At 40.9% G+C, this 21,175-nt stretch overlaps 1 protein-coding gene across 2 annotated transcripts; it reads left to right on the forward strand.

Annotated features, from left to right (window-relative positions):
• The first annotated feature begins 525 nt into the window (after positions 1-525).
• ube2e1 (ubiquitin-conjugating enzyme E2E 1) lies at positions 526-20,941 on the forward strand. Of its 2 annotated transcripts, none has more exons than XM_062436485.1 (6): positions 526-611; positions 1,854-2,021; positions 2,542-2,592; positions 17,731-17,863; positions 18,373-18,520; positions 20,799-20,941. In XM_062436485.1, exons 2-6 carry the CDS (start codon positions 1,861-1,863, stop codon positions 20,894-20,896), a joined length of 591 nt encoding a protein of 196 aa, XP_062292469.1. In that variant the 5' UTR covers positions 526-611; positions 1,854-1,860; the 3' UTR covers positions 20,897-20,941. The 2 variants fall into 2 exon arrangements, with proteins under 2 accessions (XP_062292469.1, XP_062292468.1); XM_062436484.1 differs by lacking the exon at positions 526-611 and adding an exon at positions 773-1,033.
• The last annotated feature ends 234 nt before the right edge of the window (positions 20,942-21,175 follow it).

Below are 21,175 nucleotides of genomic sequence, written 5' to 3' on the forward strand. Positions count from 1 at the left end.
CTATATCATGCTGATATTCAAACCTGCAGTGACTGCACTGATTGTAGGTTTTTATGGCCTACAGCATTGTTTCTAAAGCAGAGATTTACAATAACAATGTAGAATTTTGCTAAATCTTTGCAGGGTACAAAAACATCTTAAGCAACATTTAGATTATACTTAATAACAATCATATTGCTACTATTGCTAATAATAATAATGATGATGATGATGATCATAATAATAATAATAATAATAATAATAATAATAATAACAATGAATAATAACAATAACAACAAAAGCAATGAACACAGCATTTGATTACAACGTTGACTAAAAATTTAAATAAAATGCAGCTGCAGCTCATTTTATTTCAGTTCAATCAACAGCCTGATCATATCAGACGTGAACGATAACCAATGGATCAATAAACAAACTTTAAAAATTAATTAAAAAGTAGGAAATAAATGTTTACGTTTTCCGTTTTTTTATGAGACCGTTTAATCCTCTGCGCTTTTATTTTTAAAAATGTTGACCGGAAGTGTTTTTCTTCCTTAGTGTGGCTGTCTTGACACGGTGCGTCCTGGCGGCTGAGGCACACACACACAGGCTGTGCACACACACAAAGAAAGGTAGAAATCATCTATATTTGTGTTCCAGCGCGTGCTGTTGTGTCGGCGCGTGTTGTGTGTGTGTAGTGTGTGTGTTGTGGAGGATGCTTGGAGAGTGTGTGTGTGTCTGTGTGACGGTCAGAGAGGAGCTGAGGAGTCGGTCCATCCTGTGACTGAGATCAGCTGCATGTCGACGGATACAGCTTTAAAAAAAAAAAGAAAAGAAACGCGAGCAGGAGCTTTAAGTGGACCCAGTGTGGTGTTGGTACTGAATGGCGGCGCGAGGAACGGCGTGACAGCGCTGCGGCACGCGCTGACTTGTTCGGGGGAAAGTTTGATTGGGCCTGCTGATTGTTGCTTAGTGTCGGAGGAGCTCTCTGCCCGACTGCAGCGACAGCGCCCCGTCGATGTTCCATTGCTTTTCCATTTCGACCTGAGCTCTGGTGTGTGTGTGTATGTGTGTTATGTGTGTCTTATGTGTGTGTCAGGCAGAGGCCTTCACACGAACTATTTCACCAAATGATTTCCTTTGTCGCAGCCCGACCAAGCTGAAGAATATGAGCAGAGCTGTGAGCATAAGCAGAGGTCAGAAGTGAGCATTATGAAAGAGGAGAAGAAAAAAAACGCTCCACAACAACATCCACACAGCCGTCATTCTTCTGCTGCTGCTGGATCCAGTTAGTCCGGGCCTGCTATTTAAAACGACGGAAACGTGTATGGAGTCTGGTAGCACCGTGGGATTCGTGGATGTGGTTCACATCGTCTATATGCAAATTCGCCGAGATGTAAACGACTCGCAAGATTGCGTTGAAAAAACAGACGATTTAAAGTTCGCACGCGTATCGCGCCGCGTTTCTACTCGATACAACATGATGTGAGACCTTAAAGTAATTTGGAGGGTCTTCTGATCAATTCGGCGTACATGTGGACCACCAGAGAGTTGCACATGTGAATAAAATCAACACTTAAATTGGTTCACACACAACTCACTGCCACCCACGGGCATGTTTGGTGGAAAAAGACAGTTGGGAGTATATTACAGTGTATTGGATGCATGCCGAATTTAAGAGTGCAACCTGAAGATTTATCTTAAGTGTCAAATGTTGCAGCTGCTCTTCTTATTTGCCCTACAGCAAGACTCTGCACTTAAATGTCAGATTTCTTTTGAGTGATTTAGCTGTGGAGTTGAGATGTATAAGGGTTTATATGCAAAACAAAAAAAACAAACCTAAAATAAACTCTCACTACCTTTTTGTTCCCCAGGCTCGGTATGTCGGATGAAGATTCCCGTGCCAGCACCAGCTCTTCCTCCTCTTCATCCTCAACTCATCATCAGCAGCAGCAGCAGCAGGAGCCGAACTCCCAGAAGAAACGAGAAAGCAAAGCCAGCATGAGCAAGACATCCAAACTCCTCTCTACGAGTGCGAAAAGGTGAGACCCCCTGCCGTCCATGTGATGGAGGAGAAAGATTAGTGATGTTCACGACTCGAGGATATAGTTATCCCTCCTTTTTTCATTTTTTTATTTAACGCTGACTACAGTGAGTGGTTTAAAGGCTTAGCTGAGGTATGCTGCCGTTTATTCCCAGGCCTGCTGTTCAGTCTCTTTAGGGAGAATTTATCACCCCAACAGCTGAAAACAAGTCAGGAGTTGATCCAATGTATTGGCAACGAGTCCAGCTGAAGACAGAGAACGAATTGAAGAAAACAGACACAAGATCATCTAACCAAACCCGGACTAGTCTCGGTTTTGTAGTTCTTTAAAGTTACATTCATGTCAACAAAAGCTGGTCCTGACTTTGAGGTTTTTAGTTTATAACTGAAGAATTCGCAAAGCAGCTTTTTCTCATTTCCATCAGGCGTCCTGCTTTCCATCCAGGCTTTGAGTTTGGATTTGCAGTATTTGATCAGAGCTTAGCTTGTTGATGCGTGGCTTCTGTTTGCTTCTGCAGAATTCAGAAGGAACTGGCTGACATTACGTTGGATCCACCACCAAACTGCAGGTAAGCAAACGAGTGCATGGCATCATTAAAAGGACCGTTTTCATTGTGTTATGGATATGTGTGTATGTGTGTGTGTGTGTTGGTGTGTGTTTCAGCTGCCTGTTTTGTAGTCTGTCGTGAAAATCTGCTGTAAATAGTCCTTTACATATGCTCATGTAGGTGTTCCCCCCCCCCCCCCCCCCCCCCCCCCCCCCCCCGCCCCCAAAGTTAAAAAGCCCCTCTTTGTCTATTTGCCAGTTTGGAAAAAGATGCTTTTGCTTCACTGCCTTGAATGTCGAGTCAATCAAAAGCCTCAAACATATCAAAGCAACGAGAGACGGATGCTCCTCTCTTCCTCCTCTTTAGACTCAGTAAATGACAGATGCGATAGATGCTGTACTGTGCGCTGCTTATTTATAGAAAGGTTACCTCTTTGTTAAGTATTGCTCTTTTCACATAGTGGTGGAATATTATTATTATCATGAGAGCTGAGGACTGAATCTCACTGGAACGTATCCTTGATTCCAATCATTGAAAGCTTGTGTGTGTGTGTGTGTTTGTGTGTGTGGTTAGAAAGAAAAGAGCTTACCTGCATAACACTCCACAATCTGTGCAATCGAGTGGGTCAAGTTGCACTGTGGGTAATGTAGGCAGCATGTTTTGACAAATAAAAAAGACAATATCCTCTAATTGTCCTAGAAAACTAGTCCAGTATACTTAAGTGGACTTTTCTCTGACTGACTGGCTTGAACTACAATAACTTCACCACTGAATCACATTAGTTTCCATAAATAACGAAGCAACAGAGACCACAAACACACACATCCGGAGTACATGCAGTAATACCTTAAAATCAATTTTAGTTATCTCGAGGCACTTTTCACATAGAGCAGGTCTAGACTGTACTCTTTAATTTAATTTACAGAGACCCAACATTCCCCACGTGAGCGAGCACTTGGCAACAACGGTAAGGAAAAACTCCCCTTCAAGAAGAACCGGGCTCTAGGTGGGCGTCATCTGCCTCGACCGGTTGGGGTTGAGAAAGAAAGAAGGGGAAGAGAGAGACAGAGAGAGAGGGAGGCACAGTAACAACGTTGCTAGTAGTAATTGAAGTATGACTAATATGTGAAGCAGGTGTTCAGGGTCTTTATCTCTACAGGACAGCCCTCTACAAGACCCTCTAGTAAAAAGAGGAAAAGACAAGTCATAGTGGTTAGTTACCAGTTCTAACTACTGGAGGTCTAAGGTCTGAACCTTTGCCTGACCCCAAAGGAACCTGATGGTATTGATACATCCAGGTCCAGGTTAGTATGTGTAGTACAGGCTCAGATCTAATCCAGTCCCTGCCTATGAAACTGCTTTTTTGTTTTGTTTGCCAAATTGAGTCAGTTTAACCTGTCCTTCAAACAAGCCAGGCAGGTTTAGACACGCGTCACGAAAATGGATTTGTACCATGTGGTGGAGCTTCTGTCAGTCTCCTGCTAATACTGAACACACTGTGTACTGTACATAACATGATCCTGGTCATTATTCTTAAACCTTTTTTATTATTATTATTTTGTTGTAAGAGTATAAGAAATAACTTTATTAATCCAGAAGGAAACTCTCAATGCAACAGAAACACAGGCTAGAACAAACACCATTCTGAGTCAAATCTAGATACTTTGTACCATAAATAAAAGTAACCAGACAAAAAGATGAAGTCAAAATAAAATAAAATATTTACACAGTACAGCCACAGACATGGATAGTGGATAGACAGTGCAAAATAGAACAATGTAGTTGTCAGTGGCGGGTTGAAAGTGACAATTCATATTAATATTGAATGATAGAATGATGGCCACGGTACTGATAGCAGAAGCAGAACCAGATGGGGTGATGACACGGCTGCCTCGACAGATACTGCGCTCGATGTAATGCAATAAATTACTTAGTGCACACATTGGGTTTAAGCCTGTAGAGTGTTAGATGACGAAATGTTGTGTTGTTGTCTTTACTGAAAAGGGTATGTAGGTGCTAATTAGAGTCTGATGGTCTTCAGTTGACAGGATCTACAGTTCAGTCTTGCATTGGTGGCGACAAGTCTCCTACTGCTCTGAAAGTCCTTCTACAGAGGCATGCAATGGTTGAGAGGGGTTGTCCATGATTTTGAGAAGTTTCTACAGCGTCTTACTTTCGGACATATCTGCCAGAGTCTTTAGTTCGATTCCAAGAACAGAACAATTCTTCTTAATGAGCACATCTGCATAGAAGATGTTCTACCATTGAGTCCGTCTTCCTAGAACAGTCTGGTTTATTGTCACGGTATACTCCCAGGTTCTTGTAGTCATCAATCACCTCAACGTCAGTTCAACTGCTTGTGGCAGGGGTCGGGGGTCGTCCTCCACCGCCTTGAAGTCTACGACAAGCCCCTTTAGTCTTTGTGATGTGAAGCTGTAGGGGGCTGAGCTCACACTACTCCACAAAGCTATCCACCACTTCCACCCCGAGAGCCCACAATAGCCGAGTTATCCGAGAATGTCTGCAGGTGATGACTTTGATCTATACCTGAAGTCAGAGGTATAGAGGCCGCAGGCAGAACCCCGCTGCGCTCTAGTGCTGCCCACTAATGTGTCAGATGAGAACATACTGTGGTCAGGCGTGAGGTAGTTGGATATCCAGGCAACGAGTGGTATGTCCACCCACATGTCAATTAGCTTATCCCCCCCCCCCCCGGTAATGATGGTGTGACGGTGTTCACAGCACAGGAGATTTCAACCCTTTCCAACAGTGTCTAGGTGGAAATAGACCTGTTGCAGTAGGTATATGATGGCAATATAGCCCTGATAAGCAAATGCCTTCAGTGTACATTATCACACACACCTGGGGTTAAATGTTTTGCATTGTGCCACTGAGGTGAAGGTGTTGCAATCAAATGCTTGTCACATCTTTTTACTACAGAGCTGCAGAGAGGTGTCAGGAAGACGTGATGTCTCTCTCGAAGCAACAGTTTAGGTATCTTGAGATGATGACAGGTCTCTTTGTTGGCATTAAAGCCCGTGTGGTGCGTGCGTGTGTGTGTGATGAAGGCAGGTGGGAGCCGCAGGTCACAATGTCTAGACCTGATTGCACGGCATCGAGCTTAAAAAAAAAACCACGAGTTACGCAGCCCAGACCCAAAACAAGTATTTAGAAGCTGAACCCTGACCACAGATGGAGCTTTTAGGCTTCGCCAGGAGCTGTTTTCACCCAACACTCCTCGGCTGCAAGCGTGTGTGAGTGTGTCAGAGAGTCATAAATCCCCAACTTTAGGAGAGTGCACGCAGTAGCTGAATCCCCCCCCCCCCCCCCCCTGCAGCGTCAAGGATTACCTCCTCACATCGGGGGCTGCCTAGAACCTGCGACGGCTTAGAGAGAAGGAGATTTGATGAATGCAGGATTGTTGACATGAGATTTAGTTTTGAGGCGACGTTCAGCTCTTTTCTGTGGCAGCGAAATGGTTTCACTTGATGATCAGATTCAGAATGTATGTTGAAACACTTTCACTTTCAAGGCTGTTAATAGTGTTTTTCACATGGCTGAGTTTCAGGTCAGTTAAGTCCAAGTCAAGTTTTGAGTCAGCTGAAACAAGTTCAAATGACCAATATTTCACCACGATCCAAGTCTACAAATTAACAATCAGACGACATGAAAACACAAAGACTCCACTGGAAGGTGAACCAAACACTGGCGTTGAATAAAGTCTTAATGAAAAGCAGCAAATTTTTTCTTTGGCCCAATCAATAGTCACATAAAGTAAATCAAATTAGTAATTACTCACAATTGAGAAAATCTGACTCTTTGGCATTTTTGCCTGGAAAAGATTACTTTTAATGATTATTAGATTATGAAAATAGTTGCCTATTAACTTCTAATTAATCAGCTATTTGTTTCAGCTTTGTCGCCTGCAACCAACCTGCAAGAAGAGAGCTTTTACTGCACAGTGAGGGTCTCCAGGCTTTATTGGGAGGAGGTCAGATAAATTAGATTTGGAGATGTTTGACACTGATGCATCACTTAGATAAATCACCCTGAGTGATTTATCTAATTTGAAGAACACATGAAGAGTAAATGTAATTTCAGAAATGCCTGGCAGATATCAACATCTGTCATTTTGCATTTTTTAGATTGCTTTTTGCTAATTGGCGCAATTCCCGAGAGAGAGCTGTGCTGTAGTTTTCTTTACAAAATATCAGGGTTTATTTTTTTAATTTCCCGTTATCAGAGGACGGCATAAGACCAAAACAGACTCAGCTGATTTGGAGATGCATTCGTGGACGTTCTGTTCACTGAAGCCCACGTTCAGGAGACGTATTCTCACCTTTTGCTAAATGAAAATAAGGGAGGATATGCTTGAGAGCTGAGATAAAAACAAACCGGCGTGGTGCGACCACACCCTGAGTGATTTATCTTTCTCTGTCACCACCAGCATGAAGAAAGGCCTCATCTCTTCATATTGTTTAGTTCCACTCTGTAGAAAACCCTCTATTCAGCACCACGTGCAGAGAGGGGATTTTTTTTTTTTGACTGGATTTTTTTTTTTGGGTCCTTTCTGCTTCATTTAACACAGAATCTGCTCATTAGAGTATGAATGGAGCCGGCCAGCTCGGCCCTGCAGATGCTGTTTAATGGATTACACATCGATGAGTCAGTCGCTCGTCGTCTCGTTTCTCTCAAGGTTGTTTCGCCTCTTTTTTTTTTTTTCTGACTAGTTTCCATTATTATCATCAGCAGCGCGTCTCTAGTTGCAAACTTTGTCTTCTGAGCTCTCCACGGAGGAGTCTTTCATCTGTCATTTATCAAAATCTAATTATACTCCACACAGGGAATGCCACGCAGGGCCTCTTTTTATTTTTATTTTTTTATAGCCTCGTTGCCACTGAAGTGCAAACTGCCGACATCACAGGCCTGCTGCACCCCCCCCCACACTCTCCCTCCCTCCCACTCGTCCTGTGTTGCTTTTCATTCAACATGTTTTATTCCTTTTTTCCTCTCCACCAGCTATTTTATTTATTGCCGGCTTCCTGACGCTCCTGCTTTATCCTCTCTTGTCTTTCTCCCTGCCTCTTGTCCTCCATGCACTGCGCTGTTGTCCACCATATCTCCTCTTAAGATCCCCCCCCCCCCGGGTGTCAGATTCCTGACATTCTCGGTTCGGGGCTCATGACGGCTAAAGAAAGACATGTACACTGAGGTAATTGGTGTTAAGTGAGGTGGATACATATGGTGTTAGTGCTATTTTTAGGTTGAAAAATTTGGAAATCGGATGATTTTTTTGTGTATTTTGTACTTGTTTCTGACTCTGGTTCGTATATAACAAAAGAAGTGGCCACTGCCTTTGTGTGTGTGTGTGTGTGTGTGTCTGTTGAGCAAGAGGCCTGCGTGTGATTCCTCCTCTCGGTGTCTCTCCACACACACACACCTCTGCAGCAGCGTTACCGTCTTGCGTGTTTTGTGACTGCTGAGGTTTTTTTGTCTCAACAGCTTCTTCACATCTATAAAAAGCCTCCTCCCTGGAGAGGAAGTGGCTGGCCTGTACGCCGCTTGTTACTTGCCCTGAAAGCTGCGCCGAGCCCTGAGCTGCTGCACAGATGGAAGTTTTAAGAAGTTTCCCTTCTGCATGCCAGGCTTTAGTTGGGCAGCGAGGGTGAGGGGGGTGGGTGGTAGATGCTTCATTTTATCTCCCGGCAGCGTCAGGTAGAGCGTTGAATCTCTATATTGTTTCAGTGCAGACTGAAAGGTTTCCATTACACTTGGCAGTCTTGAAAGCTGGCATTAAATGTCAGGACATGACCTTAATGACTGGTTTTTTTTATCAGATACTTCCAAATTTTGCAGGCGTCAGATTTTTTACTGTAGGTAGAGTTTTGTATAGCTGCGTGTGTTAAGGACTTTGTCTTCTTTTCTTAACGAGGTATGGGTGACTGCTTATTTAATGCATTATGTCATTTCCTTTTTAGTTTCCAGGACCCAAACAGCTTACCACAAGTTACAAGCAAAACTGACAATTGGTGTGTTCAATTAGTACACCAGGGCTCTAAACTAACTTTTTTCACTGGTTGCAAATTTCTTAAGTGCACCAGCACAAAAGTTAAGCGCACCCAAATTTTCGACCACATCGCATTCAACACCGCAGTTTTACAGGTTCACATTTTTTAAATAGCTGTCCATATAGGCAATATTGACTTGTAAATGATTAACTAACAATCTGGTCAACATAAAGTTCTTTTATTTGAACAATTCCACAAGAAAGGTAACTTCACTGAAAAGTGTTGGTGCTTAATCTCAAGATAAATGAAATAGTCATTATTATGAGATAGTTTCTCATTATTTTGAAAATACTAAGTCATTATTTTGAGCTAGTTTCTCATTATAATGACTTACAGGATCTTTTTTTTCATCACAGTGGGGGAAATGGGAGTCGATCGTATGTGGCTCATTATCTGAGGCCGTCTCCTGACTAGGGCTTGACATGACCTGGGAGGTTGATGGCTCCGTGTCAGAGCATTCGTTATGATTTTCGGACGGATCAGGCCTTAACTTCTTAACATTCTTCACGAAAAAGTTGTCAATCGTTCTTTTCATCTTGTCATCCGTGGCTACATTCACTCTACATCCACTCTCTCTGTCTGACTGCAGCACACGCATTACACACAGGAATATCTGGACCACGGCCAATCAGAGGGTGGTCCCGCCCCTTCACTATCTCTGATTGGTTTAGACCACAATATGGGCCTAATGTGTGTTTGTTGTTGAAGGTTGAACCTCAGGGAGACTTTCAGAGTCGCAGAGATTTTATTATTTTTTTCAAACAGCTGGTCGCACCGGTGTGACCTCAGATTTTTTTTTAGTAGCACCATTGAGAAATTAGACCTAAGCCCTGTACACTTTAAACTCATTAATTACAATTAATTGCTAAATTTGACTATAACACAAATCAAGAATAAAGTTTACAACTAGGACTCAACCGATACTAGATTTTTTGGGGCAGATGCCAACACCGATATTAGGGAATAAAAAATTCTGATTGATATCTTGGCCAAAAATCTTACATGTACAGAATATGTACATAAACACACCTTTCCCCCCAATTGTGGTTACCAAACACTTGGGACAAAGATATATAATGGAGGCTGTGATATTTAACAGTTTAAGAATAAATAAAAATGTTATAAAATGACATCAGTGCAGAGTTTAATATGTATGTATGTAGTAGACTTGAATTAGGAAAAAGGATTAAATATACATAGAATACTGCCTATATATATATATATCAGGCACATATGGGGGACAGTATTAACACCCAATCCCAATCCATCTGTGATAGGCCAATATCAGTTGGGCTGTATTTTCAACAGTAAGTGAATGATGAATACATTTGAATGTGGATGTCTGTGTTTGAATGGAGTGGTTCTTTTTATACACTCACCACAACTAAACACATTAAATAAACAGTATTGTAAAATAGTATAGAAAAGAGTCAGGAACTGACAAAGCTCTAATATAAAACCCGAGTTTTGCATACCACACTTATGTTTCTTAAAGTTACTTATTATAAAAGTATCACGTGGGTATTGTATCAGCACTAGTAGTGACAGCAGCCTGACAATGCCACTGTTTGTCTGCTCTTGTTTTTTAAGTTTTTTTCCCCCCCTCTGTATAACTCCTGACCTCTCCGCCAGCTCCACCACCAGGCCGCAGTTTCCAGCTGTACACTATCACGCTATAAACGGGGGAAATTATTGTGACATTTGGAGTGTGCATATGTGGCTCCGAAGGGATAAAGCATGTGATTTAATGACCTCATGACGTTTTGCTCTTGCGCCACCCCCAGGACAAACTTCCCAATAGAATCTCATCATTGTAAAAAGCTCCTAAAAATAGATTTTTTAAAAATCAGTGTGGTGTTCATTCAGCCTGCACTGTTTTAAAAGGCTTATTTATACTTTACATAATCTTCATATTTAAACAATATTGCAGCTGTGGCACTTACCAAAAATTGTGAATACATTTAATTTCTACTGAAGTCGACATTCTTTGATCTTTACAGTCCTCTTCTAAATCAGCTGTAAAATAATCAATTCATGGTCATTTTGTGAGTTTGGTGGGTCCATAAAATGATTACCATCATAAATCAACTGGCAGTAGAATCATACAGTAATTACTATGATCATACTGTCTTACAAAGGAATTATTCCAGGCCAAAGAGTGATTTTGAAGTGGTTGTATTTGTGCGAATCGTCCGGTGTAATTCAGTGGAACGCATTTTAATTGTGGTGATTATCAGTTTTATTGTAATGTTTGGGATTTCAGCGTGTCAAGGAATATGTTTCTTATTAGTGTCATTAATTTCACTCATTGTAATAACAACAACAACCTACTTTAAGGAGGACTCATCAGTCTCCGATGTGACACTTTTGTTTCAGAGGAGCATTATGAACGCTACCATGTGATATACTCACCCTGCACTGTCCTCATGAAGCACCCAGGAACATTTACAGGCTGATTGCCATTGTATTCAATTGGCGGGGAATGAAGGGGCGGGTGTGTGCGGGTAGGGCCTCTATTGCTGCTGCTGCTGCTGCTGCTGCTGCGTGGAGTCTCCTCTGCATTCAAGTGAAGTAGAGTCATTATATTGTCTCAGTCAGGCAGCTTATTACAGTGTTTCTCCTTGTCATCACAATACCATCGCAGGCAGATAGCGGTGATTGAAAATGAGCCCAGTGTGCGCTGATGGCAGCGTGGATATTAAAGGTCTATAGAGACGAGACTCGCACAGCAGCGGTTCGAGTGAGAAAGCCCCCACGGAACAAAACAAACCGCGGAGATGGAGAAAAATAGCTTCATTTAAACATGAGAGATAACAAGAGAGGAATATGAAGAGAGAACAGACTGTCTCATTATCGTTTGTAAGGCTCGTACGCTTAAAGTCAAACGGAAATTAAAACTAGATTTTGCTAAGAAATGAAAATGTATCTTCTGGATGTATTTTTTTTTTTTTTACGTGTTTACAAATTCAATCAGAATTTTGATTATGAAAAAGAAAAATGGTATTTTTTATTCTCTAGGAGCAGTTGTCACTTTTTCTACGAGGTCAATTTCGAAACAATTCAATCACGTAACTCACGTAGCATAATACTAGGCCCTGCATTGGATTAACATTGTTTTGTTCATTTTCTCTGCCTCCTTTCAGTCTGAGCTGACCCTACCGAGAGGCGGTCGTACTGTCGTCACCTTTGGCCACAACTTTTCCATCTATGTTATTGTATCGAATCCCAAATGCGCGCGGTTTGCCGCCAGGATTATTAGTTCAAGCGCCGCTCTCTGGTTTACCTCATTTTGCGTTAGCAAGAAGAGCAATAGTTTCATTTACTGAGGTCAGCAGGGCATGTGTGGGTGTATTTTTAAGATTGGCTCAGGCTGGAGAACAAGGCACAGTCTGCTGTACTGATGCACTGAGATTTAAATTGGAGCAGACGGTTACAGAGCAAACTTCTTTTTCTTTTTTTTTTCTTTTTTTTGGTTACCTGTTGCTTCCTCCCAGCTGTGATGGCAGCTCTTGCTACATTATTGCAGTGTCATGATTTGAGTCAGAGTCACATACAGTATAGAGGTTACTGTTACAGGACCACCAGTTTTGGGTTTGCCAATGACTCAGCAGGTGGTGAAATTGAGGCGGGGAATCTGTAGTTACGTTAGCAAGCGAGGCCAAGTAGCTTCCACTTGTTCCAATTCCACAAATTGCTAAAAGTTATTTGCTAATGTTACATGTGCTAGAAAAGTAACCTCCTTTTTACAAACCAGGAATAGTGGAAGTGGAATAAAAATCAAACTACATAGTGATTCTCCCACATTTTAAACGAAAGATAGCTTTAAATTGCTAATAGTTATTTGCTAACGTTATGTGGACTTGAAAGTCAGTAACTCACCACAGAAGTTGAGTTTGAATCTTCTAAAACTGTTGTCATTTAACCCATGCTATTGAAAACAGTTAATATATACAGTATGTTAAATGAATATATCCCCTTTTGATAACTGGATATTTCTGGATTTTAAATTTCAGTTTGAATTTAAATAAATTACAGTACTTTTTCCTCAGCTCAGTTAGTAAGTCGGCATGAATTCATACCGCTTTTTTAAAAATTGAATACCAGTGTTAAACATTATTTGGTAAAGTGAAAACATGGTGTGTGTGTGTATGTGTCACAGCTCATTGTAGTAGTGGGAGATGATTCCTTTCAGATAACATGTTCTGCTTTTCAGTCAGTTTTGGGTAAACTACCATGTGCCTGTTTGAAAGGTTAAAGGCTTTAAAAAAAAAAAAAAAAAAGAACAGCCCGAAATGTCAGCACTCTTCTTTCCAGCGTGTGTGTGTACACAGAGGTCGCACAAGAGGCTCCCCTGATATTGAAGTGAATGACAACAGTGATAGCATGGCATATTACTGGCTCACACAAAAGCACTGGGTGGCCTTTGTGTGAGTCGGGGGCAGGCGGGGAGGAAGCCCGGGCTTCTTTTCTGCGGCTCGCCTCTGAATGTGAGACGCCTCTGTTGTCAGGCATAAGAAACCTCAGTCTGGTTGATTCAGTGGGAAATGATACAATATCTATTCTTGGCACAGCAGCGGGTCCTGGCTTGAGGTCTTGTGGTGTGACCAGTAACATGTATATTAGCATTCCTGTCGTAAGTCGGGCCTCGCTGCAGGAGAGCCGCTAACACACTGTTTCATTCTGCATTCCTCGAGGGGACATGTGGTATTTTTTTTATACCACAGGGGGGGCTTTCTCCTGTTGTTTTCACATCTGGATAGCACACCGCAGTTGTTAAGTTAAATCTGAATATTTCAATCTTGTTTTGTTCTCCGTGTTTTTGGCGCTATTTAAAGAATTATACCACAACACGAGTCATCATCCGTGTGTCACTGTTCCATCATTGACTTCATGCTGACACTTAAGTAGACTCACACACTATTAGTCACATATTCACACTCACAGTGGTCCAAATGATTTTCTTCTGTAATTAGCATTTTTCACACTGCCTCTTTGTCTTTGTGAGCTCCTCCTCTGTAACAGAAGTATTTTTTCAGTTTGACAGATTGAGTCAGTGGTCTGTTTCTGCAGTAAAGATGTCAGAAGATGTTTTGGTCTCGTTTTCACTCATGAAACTATTTCCTCCGTAGCAGGAAACCGTGTAGGCACAGCCTCCAGAAACTTAAACTGAGCTAATCACACACTTTTAGTGCTGACTGATTTTAACATTCACTATAAATAGAAGAAACTGGCTAGCCTAGCAACACGAAGGCTATAAAATACCCTGAATACAACACTATGTATAGACTTGGTCCATTCAAGAAGGATAAACATGTAATTGTCTACTCCTTGAATATAAAACACCCCCCACTTTTTCTGATGTGACTGTCAGAATAAAATATCATTTTATATGTGGGCAAAAATACATTTCTGCTACTCATCTTCTATGTCCCAATTTTTTTTTTTCTTGTAAAACCATTAATTGAAAACTAGATATGTAATATAATTAAACAGACTGTGACAGGGGTAGAAACAATAGACTTTTCTTAGCTATAAGGGGTCACTGGGCCAAAAAAGGTTGGGACCAGGTGGTGTATTTGATCTGCCAGATTTCTTTTTTGGAAAAGTTTCAGATCTATAGCTGTACACAGTTCCCCTTCACCCACCAGGTTCACTTCCTGTCACAAAGAACAATGTGGTCTGTTTGTACAAAATTGGCACTAGGCCTCACAATTGCTCCAAGTTCTAAATTATGTAAATATCATTTCAGATTATGACAAGTCAGTTATTTTTTCTTTATATGTCTTGGCACCGGTGACCACCGTTGGGCAGAGGCATTGTGTAAGAAACACCTTGAGGGATTTTCTTCAGATTTGGCATAAATGTCCACTTGGACTGAAGGATGAACTGATAAGATTTTGGTGGTCGAAGGTCAGCTTCACTGTGACCTGAAGATGGTTGTTGTCCAACGAAAATACATTCAATACCTTCTTATTAAATTAATTTTTGTCTTCACTACATATGTAACATAGTCTAGACAGATGTCGATGTAAACTGCAACTTGACATGTCGGTGGAGGCATACAACCATGAAGTGGTATTTCTAGTTGTGATTATGCAAAGTTGCACTCACTCACTTTCTACTCATGTGTTTGCATGGAGCATAGGAGCCAGCAGTGTAGAATATGAGCTTACACTAGAAGCTGCATTATATTCTGATAACATGCAACATGTGTTACATTTGTTCAGGTCTGGTACAGCATAGACTGTGAAAATGAAAAACATGTGTAGGGGTGTCATGAATGATTGGATGAATCCCATAATATTCTACATTATGTCTTTAATGTTCATTTAGTATTACTATTCTAATTCACCAAACAAACACCAATGTTCACATTTTCTACTAAAGCAACTTTTATCAAGCAATGATCACTTTACATAAAGCCTTCTTTCACCAGGCTGGATTACCATCTGCACCTGGGCCCCCCGAACTGTCAGGGGGGCCCCCCGAATGCTCCTCCTGTTCACTGTGCTGCAATTTGTCTAATTGGAATTTGGCGTAGTAAAGCCCGACATAAAGTGAAATGAGGTGATGCCTACATTATTACTTTGTTTCGAGGCCACCTGTTGTAGAGAGGCCTGTATTAAAATCTCATTTTAAAAGCCTTTATTATTTTAGTTTATATTGTGCTTACACAATGCACATTTCCAAGTTACCACAAACTAACTTCTAAGTAATGCAAACACTGTTCACAGAGATGTGGAGAAACAAGGGCCCACAGTTTTAGCCTGGGAGCCCCATATTGTATTAAACTGTCTGAAGGAATCAGTGGTAGCTGCAGCTAATTTAAATAGATACTTTATTATCGTTATCAGGAAATGACTTATTAATCATTGACATGCACAGTCAAAACAACCACACAATATAAAACACATCTGTATCTATTCACAGGAACTAATCAAATAAAACTATATGTAATAAATAATAATAACTATAGCAATATGGTCTGTATGAAAAGTCCAAATTAACCACCGAACACTTATCTGACTTTACTATGACTTTATTTCAGTGGTTTCGCCTGCAGCTTCCTCAGGTTCACTCAGCAAAAATTGCACAACTACACACAGTGCGATAAATAGACATAAGGTCACATGACCAACCATCACAATGAAAGTGATTATTTCACAAAGAACACAGTACCAACAGTCTCCTACACATAATACACCCCTAGAAATACACGAGAAGGTAAATAATACACTGTTCCAAGAATTAAATCATTCTATTAATGTAAACTACATTAGAAAAAAGATGAATAGACTGAGTTACATTTTCCTAGTAGAAATGAACTAGGCCCTACAGCCGTCCCTCAACACCTGAGTGGTGGTTAATTTTCACTTTTCACCAGATGTTCCAACAACCTATCAGAGAGAGAGTTCTCTTTACTGATGATCTGTATGAATTTAGCCTGCTCTGACTTCTTGGTCCTTTTAATGCTCATTTACTCCTGAAATTCATATGACGGCAACAATAAAAAATTCAGCTAGTGGGAAAATAGATGTTGGTGATTTCTTGCCAGTGTTCTGTCAGTCACTAGTATGAGGGTCAGGATCCCGGCTGGTATTTCCAGCGCGTCCTGATGAAGAGCAGCAGAGTGGAGCGTCTGCTTCAGAAAGTGAGATTACCGTCTGACATTTCCCTCTCCTGTCGTCTCTCAGAACAGGCAGAGAAACAGGAACACCAGCTACTTATTCCACAAACACCGTGCAGAGTAACTACGCTCGACACAGCACATTTATTTACTGAATCATACTCGTGCTGAATAATGGATCATTTTGTCAGCATGTTTATTATAAGAATTATCTCCTTCTTCCCTGTAGTGTGTAGTGTGCATGTACAGTTCTCTCACTGAAAACAACTCTTTTGATTTTGATTCCACAAGCTTTAAGAACCCCTACTTATCATTTAAAAAAGGCAAAGTGTTTTCCCGGAGCGTGTCATCAAGCAGTCAATTATGTGAAAACATCTCCCGACATTAAAACACCCAACAGAAGCTTGCTGTTGACTTTACCGCGTCGCCGCCGTTGAATCAAGGCTCTGCTGGAGCGGCAGCTAGTCGTCAGCCCCCGCTCCTCTTCAAGCTTTATCTCCAAAGGCAAATGAAGTTGTGTTCATCTTTTCTCTTTTTTTTATCGCTTCCCACTCCGTTGGCACGGAGACCGGCGCGGGGCGATTGTGCTCGATTTTTCTTTTTTAATGAATTACCAATAAGATGACACACAATGGATGTTTGGGAGGTTTTTTTCTGGCAGCGCAACATTAGGAGAAAAGATGGTAATTATACAGACGTGGTAGGCATTTAGCAGATGTTGAGAGAGAGATAGTTAGAATAAACCTCATTACAAAGAAGATAGAGAGGTCAAAGAAAAGCAGAATGCAGATGTTTAAGTTGGAGGGGGGGGGGGGGGAGTCAAAGGCGTCTGATAATGTTGATCACTGTCTCTCAAAGCTGTTACAGTTCAATATATTCAGTTTACTGTCATAGAGGACTAAAGAAGACAGAAAATATTCACATTTGAGAAGCTTGAGAATTTTGACTTTGACTCAAAATGATTAATGATGATGAAAATAATTGTCAATGAAATAGTTGGCAACTAATCCATTAAATTGATTAATCATTTATAGATTTACAATAAAGAGTAATTAAGTAATAAAAACTAAGATACAGCTGTAAATCAGAATGTTTGAACAATTGTCACTTAGTCAAATTGTCATTTAGATATCTTGCTCAATATCACTTTTTGGTTTTTTTTATGTTTCTGTGGGTGTCACTTTCATATGGTTTAATATGAAGTTCTCTCCTCGTGGTTTTGCATGTGTTTGGCTTGTAAATTAAGAGCTTTCTCTCATTAAAGAACTCTAACTCTCACCACAGAACGTATCCAGTTAGGAGGTCTAAAGTGCACCAGGCTGTAGAAATCACTTCCTGACATAGACCACAAGAGGGACACCATAAACACACACACACACACACACACACACACACACACACACACACACACACAAGATGTAGCTATAAGCATTTTAAACATGAGTCCTCCTTCTGTACCAACAGCGCCGGTCCTAAAGGAGACAACATCTATGAGTGGAGGTCGACCATCCTGGGCCCTCCGGGCTCCGTGTACGAGGGTGGAGTGTTTTTCCTGGACATCGCCTTCACACCAGACTACCCCTTCAAACCACCCAAGGTGAAATTCTTATGTGAATAGTTTCTCACCAGGCGGTAAAGCCTGTGTTTCTGCACCGATGGCTTCAGTTAGGAGTTTGATGTCATTCTCATATCTTCCACTAGACGGCAGCGCTGCACTTTGGAATGCAGCTAAATGAAATCAGCAGCTCATGCTTCTCATCCTCATTCCCAGGGCCTTTTGATATATGGGATCACTCAGTCCTAATTCTATTCTTTTAAGGAGGAGCTGTTTTACCCAAACTGCTTTTGAAATATGACATGGGAAAATGTTGTGAATCATCAGGCTGTCTGTCTATCAACTAGCAGGTTTAAAGCTGGTGATGTTTTCCTAATTGAAGTGACGATACTGATTATTCAGATAGTATGAAACGATACTGTATAAATCTTTTGATAAGAGTCAGTATAACATTGTTAGTTTTTTTCTATGGACTTTGGCACAGAAAGAAAATGTGTTAAAGCTGTGGATTACACACTCATCTTTTTAATCGTGTGTGTGTGTGTGTGCAGGTGACGTTCCGTACGAGGATCTACCACTGTAACATCAACAGTCAGGGAGTGATCTGTCTGGACATCCTGAAGGACAACTGGAGTCCTGCCCTCACCATCTCCAAGGTCCTACTGTCCATCTGCTCCCTGCTCACTGACTGCAACCCTGGTGAGAACTGCAGCACACACACACACACACACACACACACACACACACATACATACATATATATAGATAGATAGATAGATAGATAGATACAATCATGGTCATGTTTGGGGAAGTTACATTATTAGACTTATATTTAAATCCTAGAGACTTACCCTAACCTTAACCTTAACCACGAATTGCCTAATCTTAACTCCAACCTAAACCAATTCCCCAAAATCAGCTATTCTACAATAGGCGATACAGCTTTTGTCCCCATTTGGACAAGCCGTCCCCAAAAGTAGCTTAAGACAGACCACACACACACAAGCATAGAAAAAACCCTGGTTAAACCCGCTCAATCTGCTGACATACTTTAAATATTTAAAAATAAATGGGTTTTTTTCTATTTCTCATCCCTTTTTATTTTCCTGGCTTTTGAGAAGTATTCATGGTAACTCAATATTCCTGTTTAAAACACAAAGGTATTATCAGCAGCCTTTGATATTGGATGTTTAGAGGCAAGATCATAAAACTCTTTATTCGGGGGACACTTACTCGCTTTAAAGGATTTTTAAGGTTTAAATGCATTACCTTTCAATCTCCTCTCTGACATTCCAGCTCACATTACAGAGCCTTAAAGCCCCTTTTCTTAGATCTCTATTAAGTTAAAGTAGTCTTTTATTGTTTTTGAAGATCGACCACAGACTTACGACTCTCTGCATGTAAGCAGCGTACTGTAGTTTTTATGTTTACGAGCGAGCTTTACCTCAACTCTAAAAGTAACGGCACATGTCATCCTTTGATTTTTAGTTGACGCTACCTTTCATGTTGTATCACTTCTTAGCTTGAATACAAATACTGGATGCAGACCTTTGATAGATGAAACCATAATGAGCCCTGTGTGAGGTAATACACAGTGAATCAAGAGATGCTTACCATACTGTTTATACCATGTAGCTTGTTTGGTTTGCAAATGAAGAAGGCTGTTTCATTTGCAAGATGGTTTTTACTATAAAAATGGGTCAACAGTCTTTTGTTATTGTGATAAAAAACAGGATTTTATCCATATCTCCTGCTTTTGTGCTGTCGCTGCAGATAATAATATAACATTCACATTAGAACTAATATTGTATAAAATAATTATAAGGATTAATACTGTGTTTTTGTGAGACAGTAGAGTATCTGCACTTGTGTTCTGGTGTCCATATGAGCTGGTTCGTCTTAAAACTCACATATCATCAGATATTTGCAGATTGGTAACACATGAACAGAATGTGTACACGTGTGTGTGAACATTATAGATGCTCATACTGGAAAAACTACATAATGGTATGAAAACACATGTAAAAAAGTAGGTCAGTTGCAAATTAAAATAGAATCTGTGTAGTAGAGAACCCTCATTTTGCAAAACTTGCGGTATTGTGCCTTGACCCCCATTGGAGACTAAGAGTTCATCTAAAATGAGTCCTTGGCGGCTTCATTATGGTTGTCACCTGCGGAGCAGCTGCCTCTGAAGCCCACGATGGCTCCACCTGCCAGTAGATGCTTCAGCTGCTGGGTTTAAAATAACTCCTTCAATGCTGACGTTAACTTAACATGGCCCTTTTCATCAATAACAGCAGATTATCCGAAGAAAATCCCATTTTTCTTGGAAAGTTTGTAAAACTACCCAGTGTGAAAATAGTAACCATGAGTACATGGGGGAGGGGTCATGCTAGTAGCCCCTCTATGTCATTGATTTCCACCTTTTCAGGGTTGTCCAAAGAACACAGGAATGGTAAAAACACTCAAACTCCTCAATTCAATAAAACGTAGTTCAGTCTCTTCATGTTCGCAGCACTATTTTTTCTGACATGTATGATAAATGTAAAAAGAAATCTCTGAAACCTTCCTAAACATGAACTGTAAATAAACAATATACAGAAAATAAATTAGTGAGCTTTAGAGGTGCTAATAAGCTTTTTTTACTTAGCTTTGAACAGAGTCAGTGCTAGCAGTTTCCTCATTATCAGCCTTTATGCTGAGCTAACGGACTGCTGGCTCCATTTTCAAGCTTCAAATTGTTCAGACAGACATGAGAGTAATGCTGATTTCCTCATCATATTTTCGGCACGGAGGCAAATAAGTGTATTTCTGCTAATGTTAATCTATTTCTTTGCATATAATACCAGTCAAAAGTTGATCAAACTGGTGGATTTGTACAGTCAAAAGTTGTCTAAATTTTGCACCGGGTACTACATACATTTTTTGCAGATGGTAATATATATTGATGTCATGTTGCATTTGTGTGTTTTTACAGCTGACCCGCTGGTTGGAAGCATCGCCACACAGTACACAACAAACAGACCAGAACACGACAGGATAGCCAAACAGTGGACCAAACGCTACGCCACATAATCATCAGGAGGAGCTGCTGGCTGGTTGGACGACTTGGGGATATGTGGGGGGCGTCGACTCTGTGGGGGGGGGGGGGGGGGGGGGGGGGGCGGGCGTGGCTCTCAGTTAGAGGAGCGAGGCGGGACGGGTAGAGGGGTGAATTTTTATCAGAATTGAAGTCTTTAACTCCTGACATTTTGTTGTTTTATTGTGTTTTTTCTTCTTTTTTTTTTTTTTTTAAGTTATCTCCGGCCCAACTCTAATCAAATCTGGCAATAACGTATCCTGTGTTTTTCTTTC

Source organism: Scomber scombrus, chromosome 16, assembly GCF_963691925.1.
Source record: "Scomber scombrus chromosome 16, fScoSco1.1, whole genome shotgun sequence".
In the NCBI taxonomy this organism is placed as follows: Eukaryota; Metazoa; Chordata; class Actinopteri; order Scombriformes; family Scombridae; genus Scomber; species Scomber scombrus.

Excerpts from the sequence above, each read along its gene's own strand:
- ube2e1 (XM_062436485.1), top strand. The coding sequence starts at position 1,861 with ATGTCGGATGAAGATTCCCGTGCCAGCACCAGCTCTTCCTCCTCTTCA. Across the intron at positions 2,593-17,730 it reads GATCCACCACCAAACTGCAG|CGCCGGTCCTAAAGGAGACA; the intron begins GTAAGCAAACGA and ends CTGTACCAACAG. Across the intron at positions 18,521-20,798 it reads GCTCACTGACTGCAACCCTG|CTGACCCGCTGGTTGGAAGC; the intron begins GTGAGAACTGCA and ends GTGTTTTTACAG.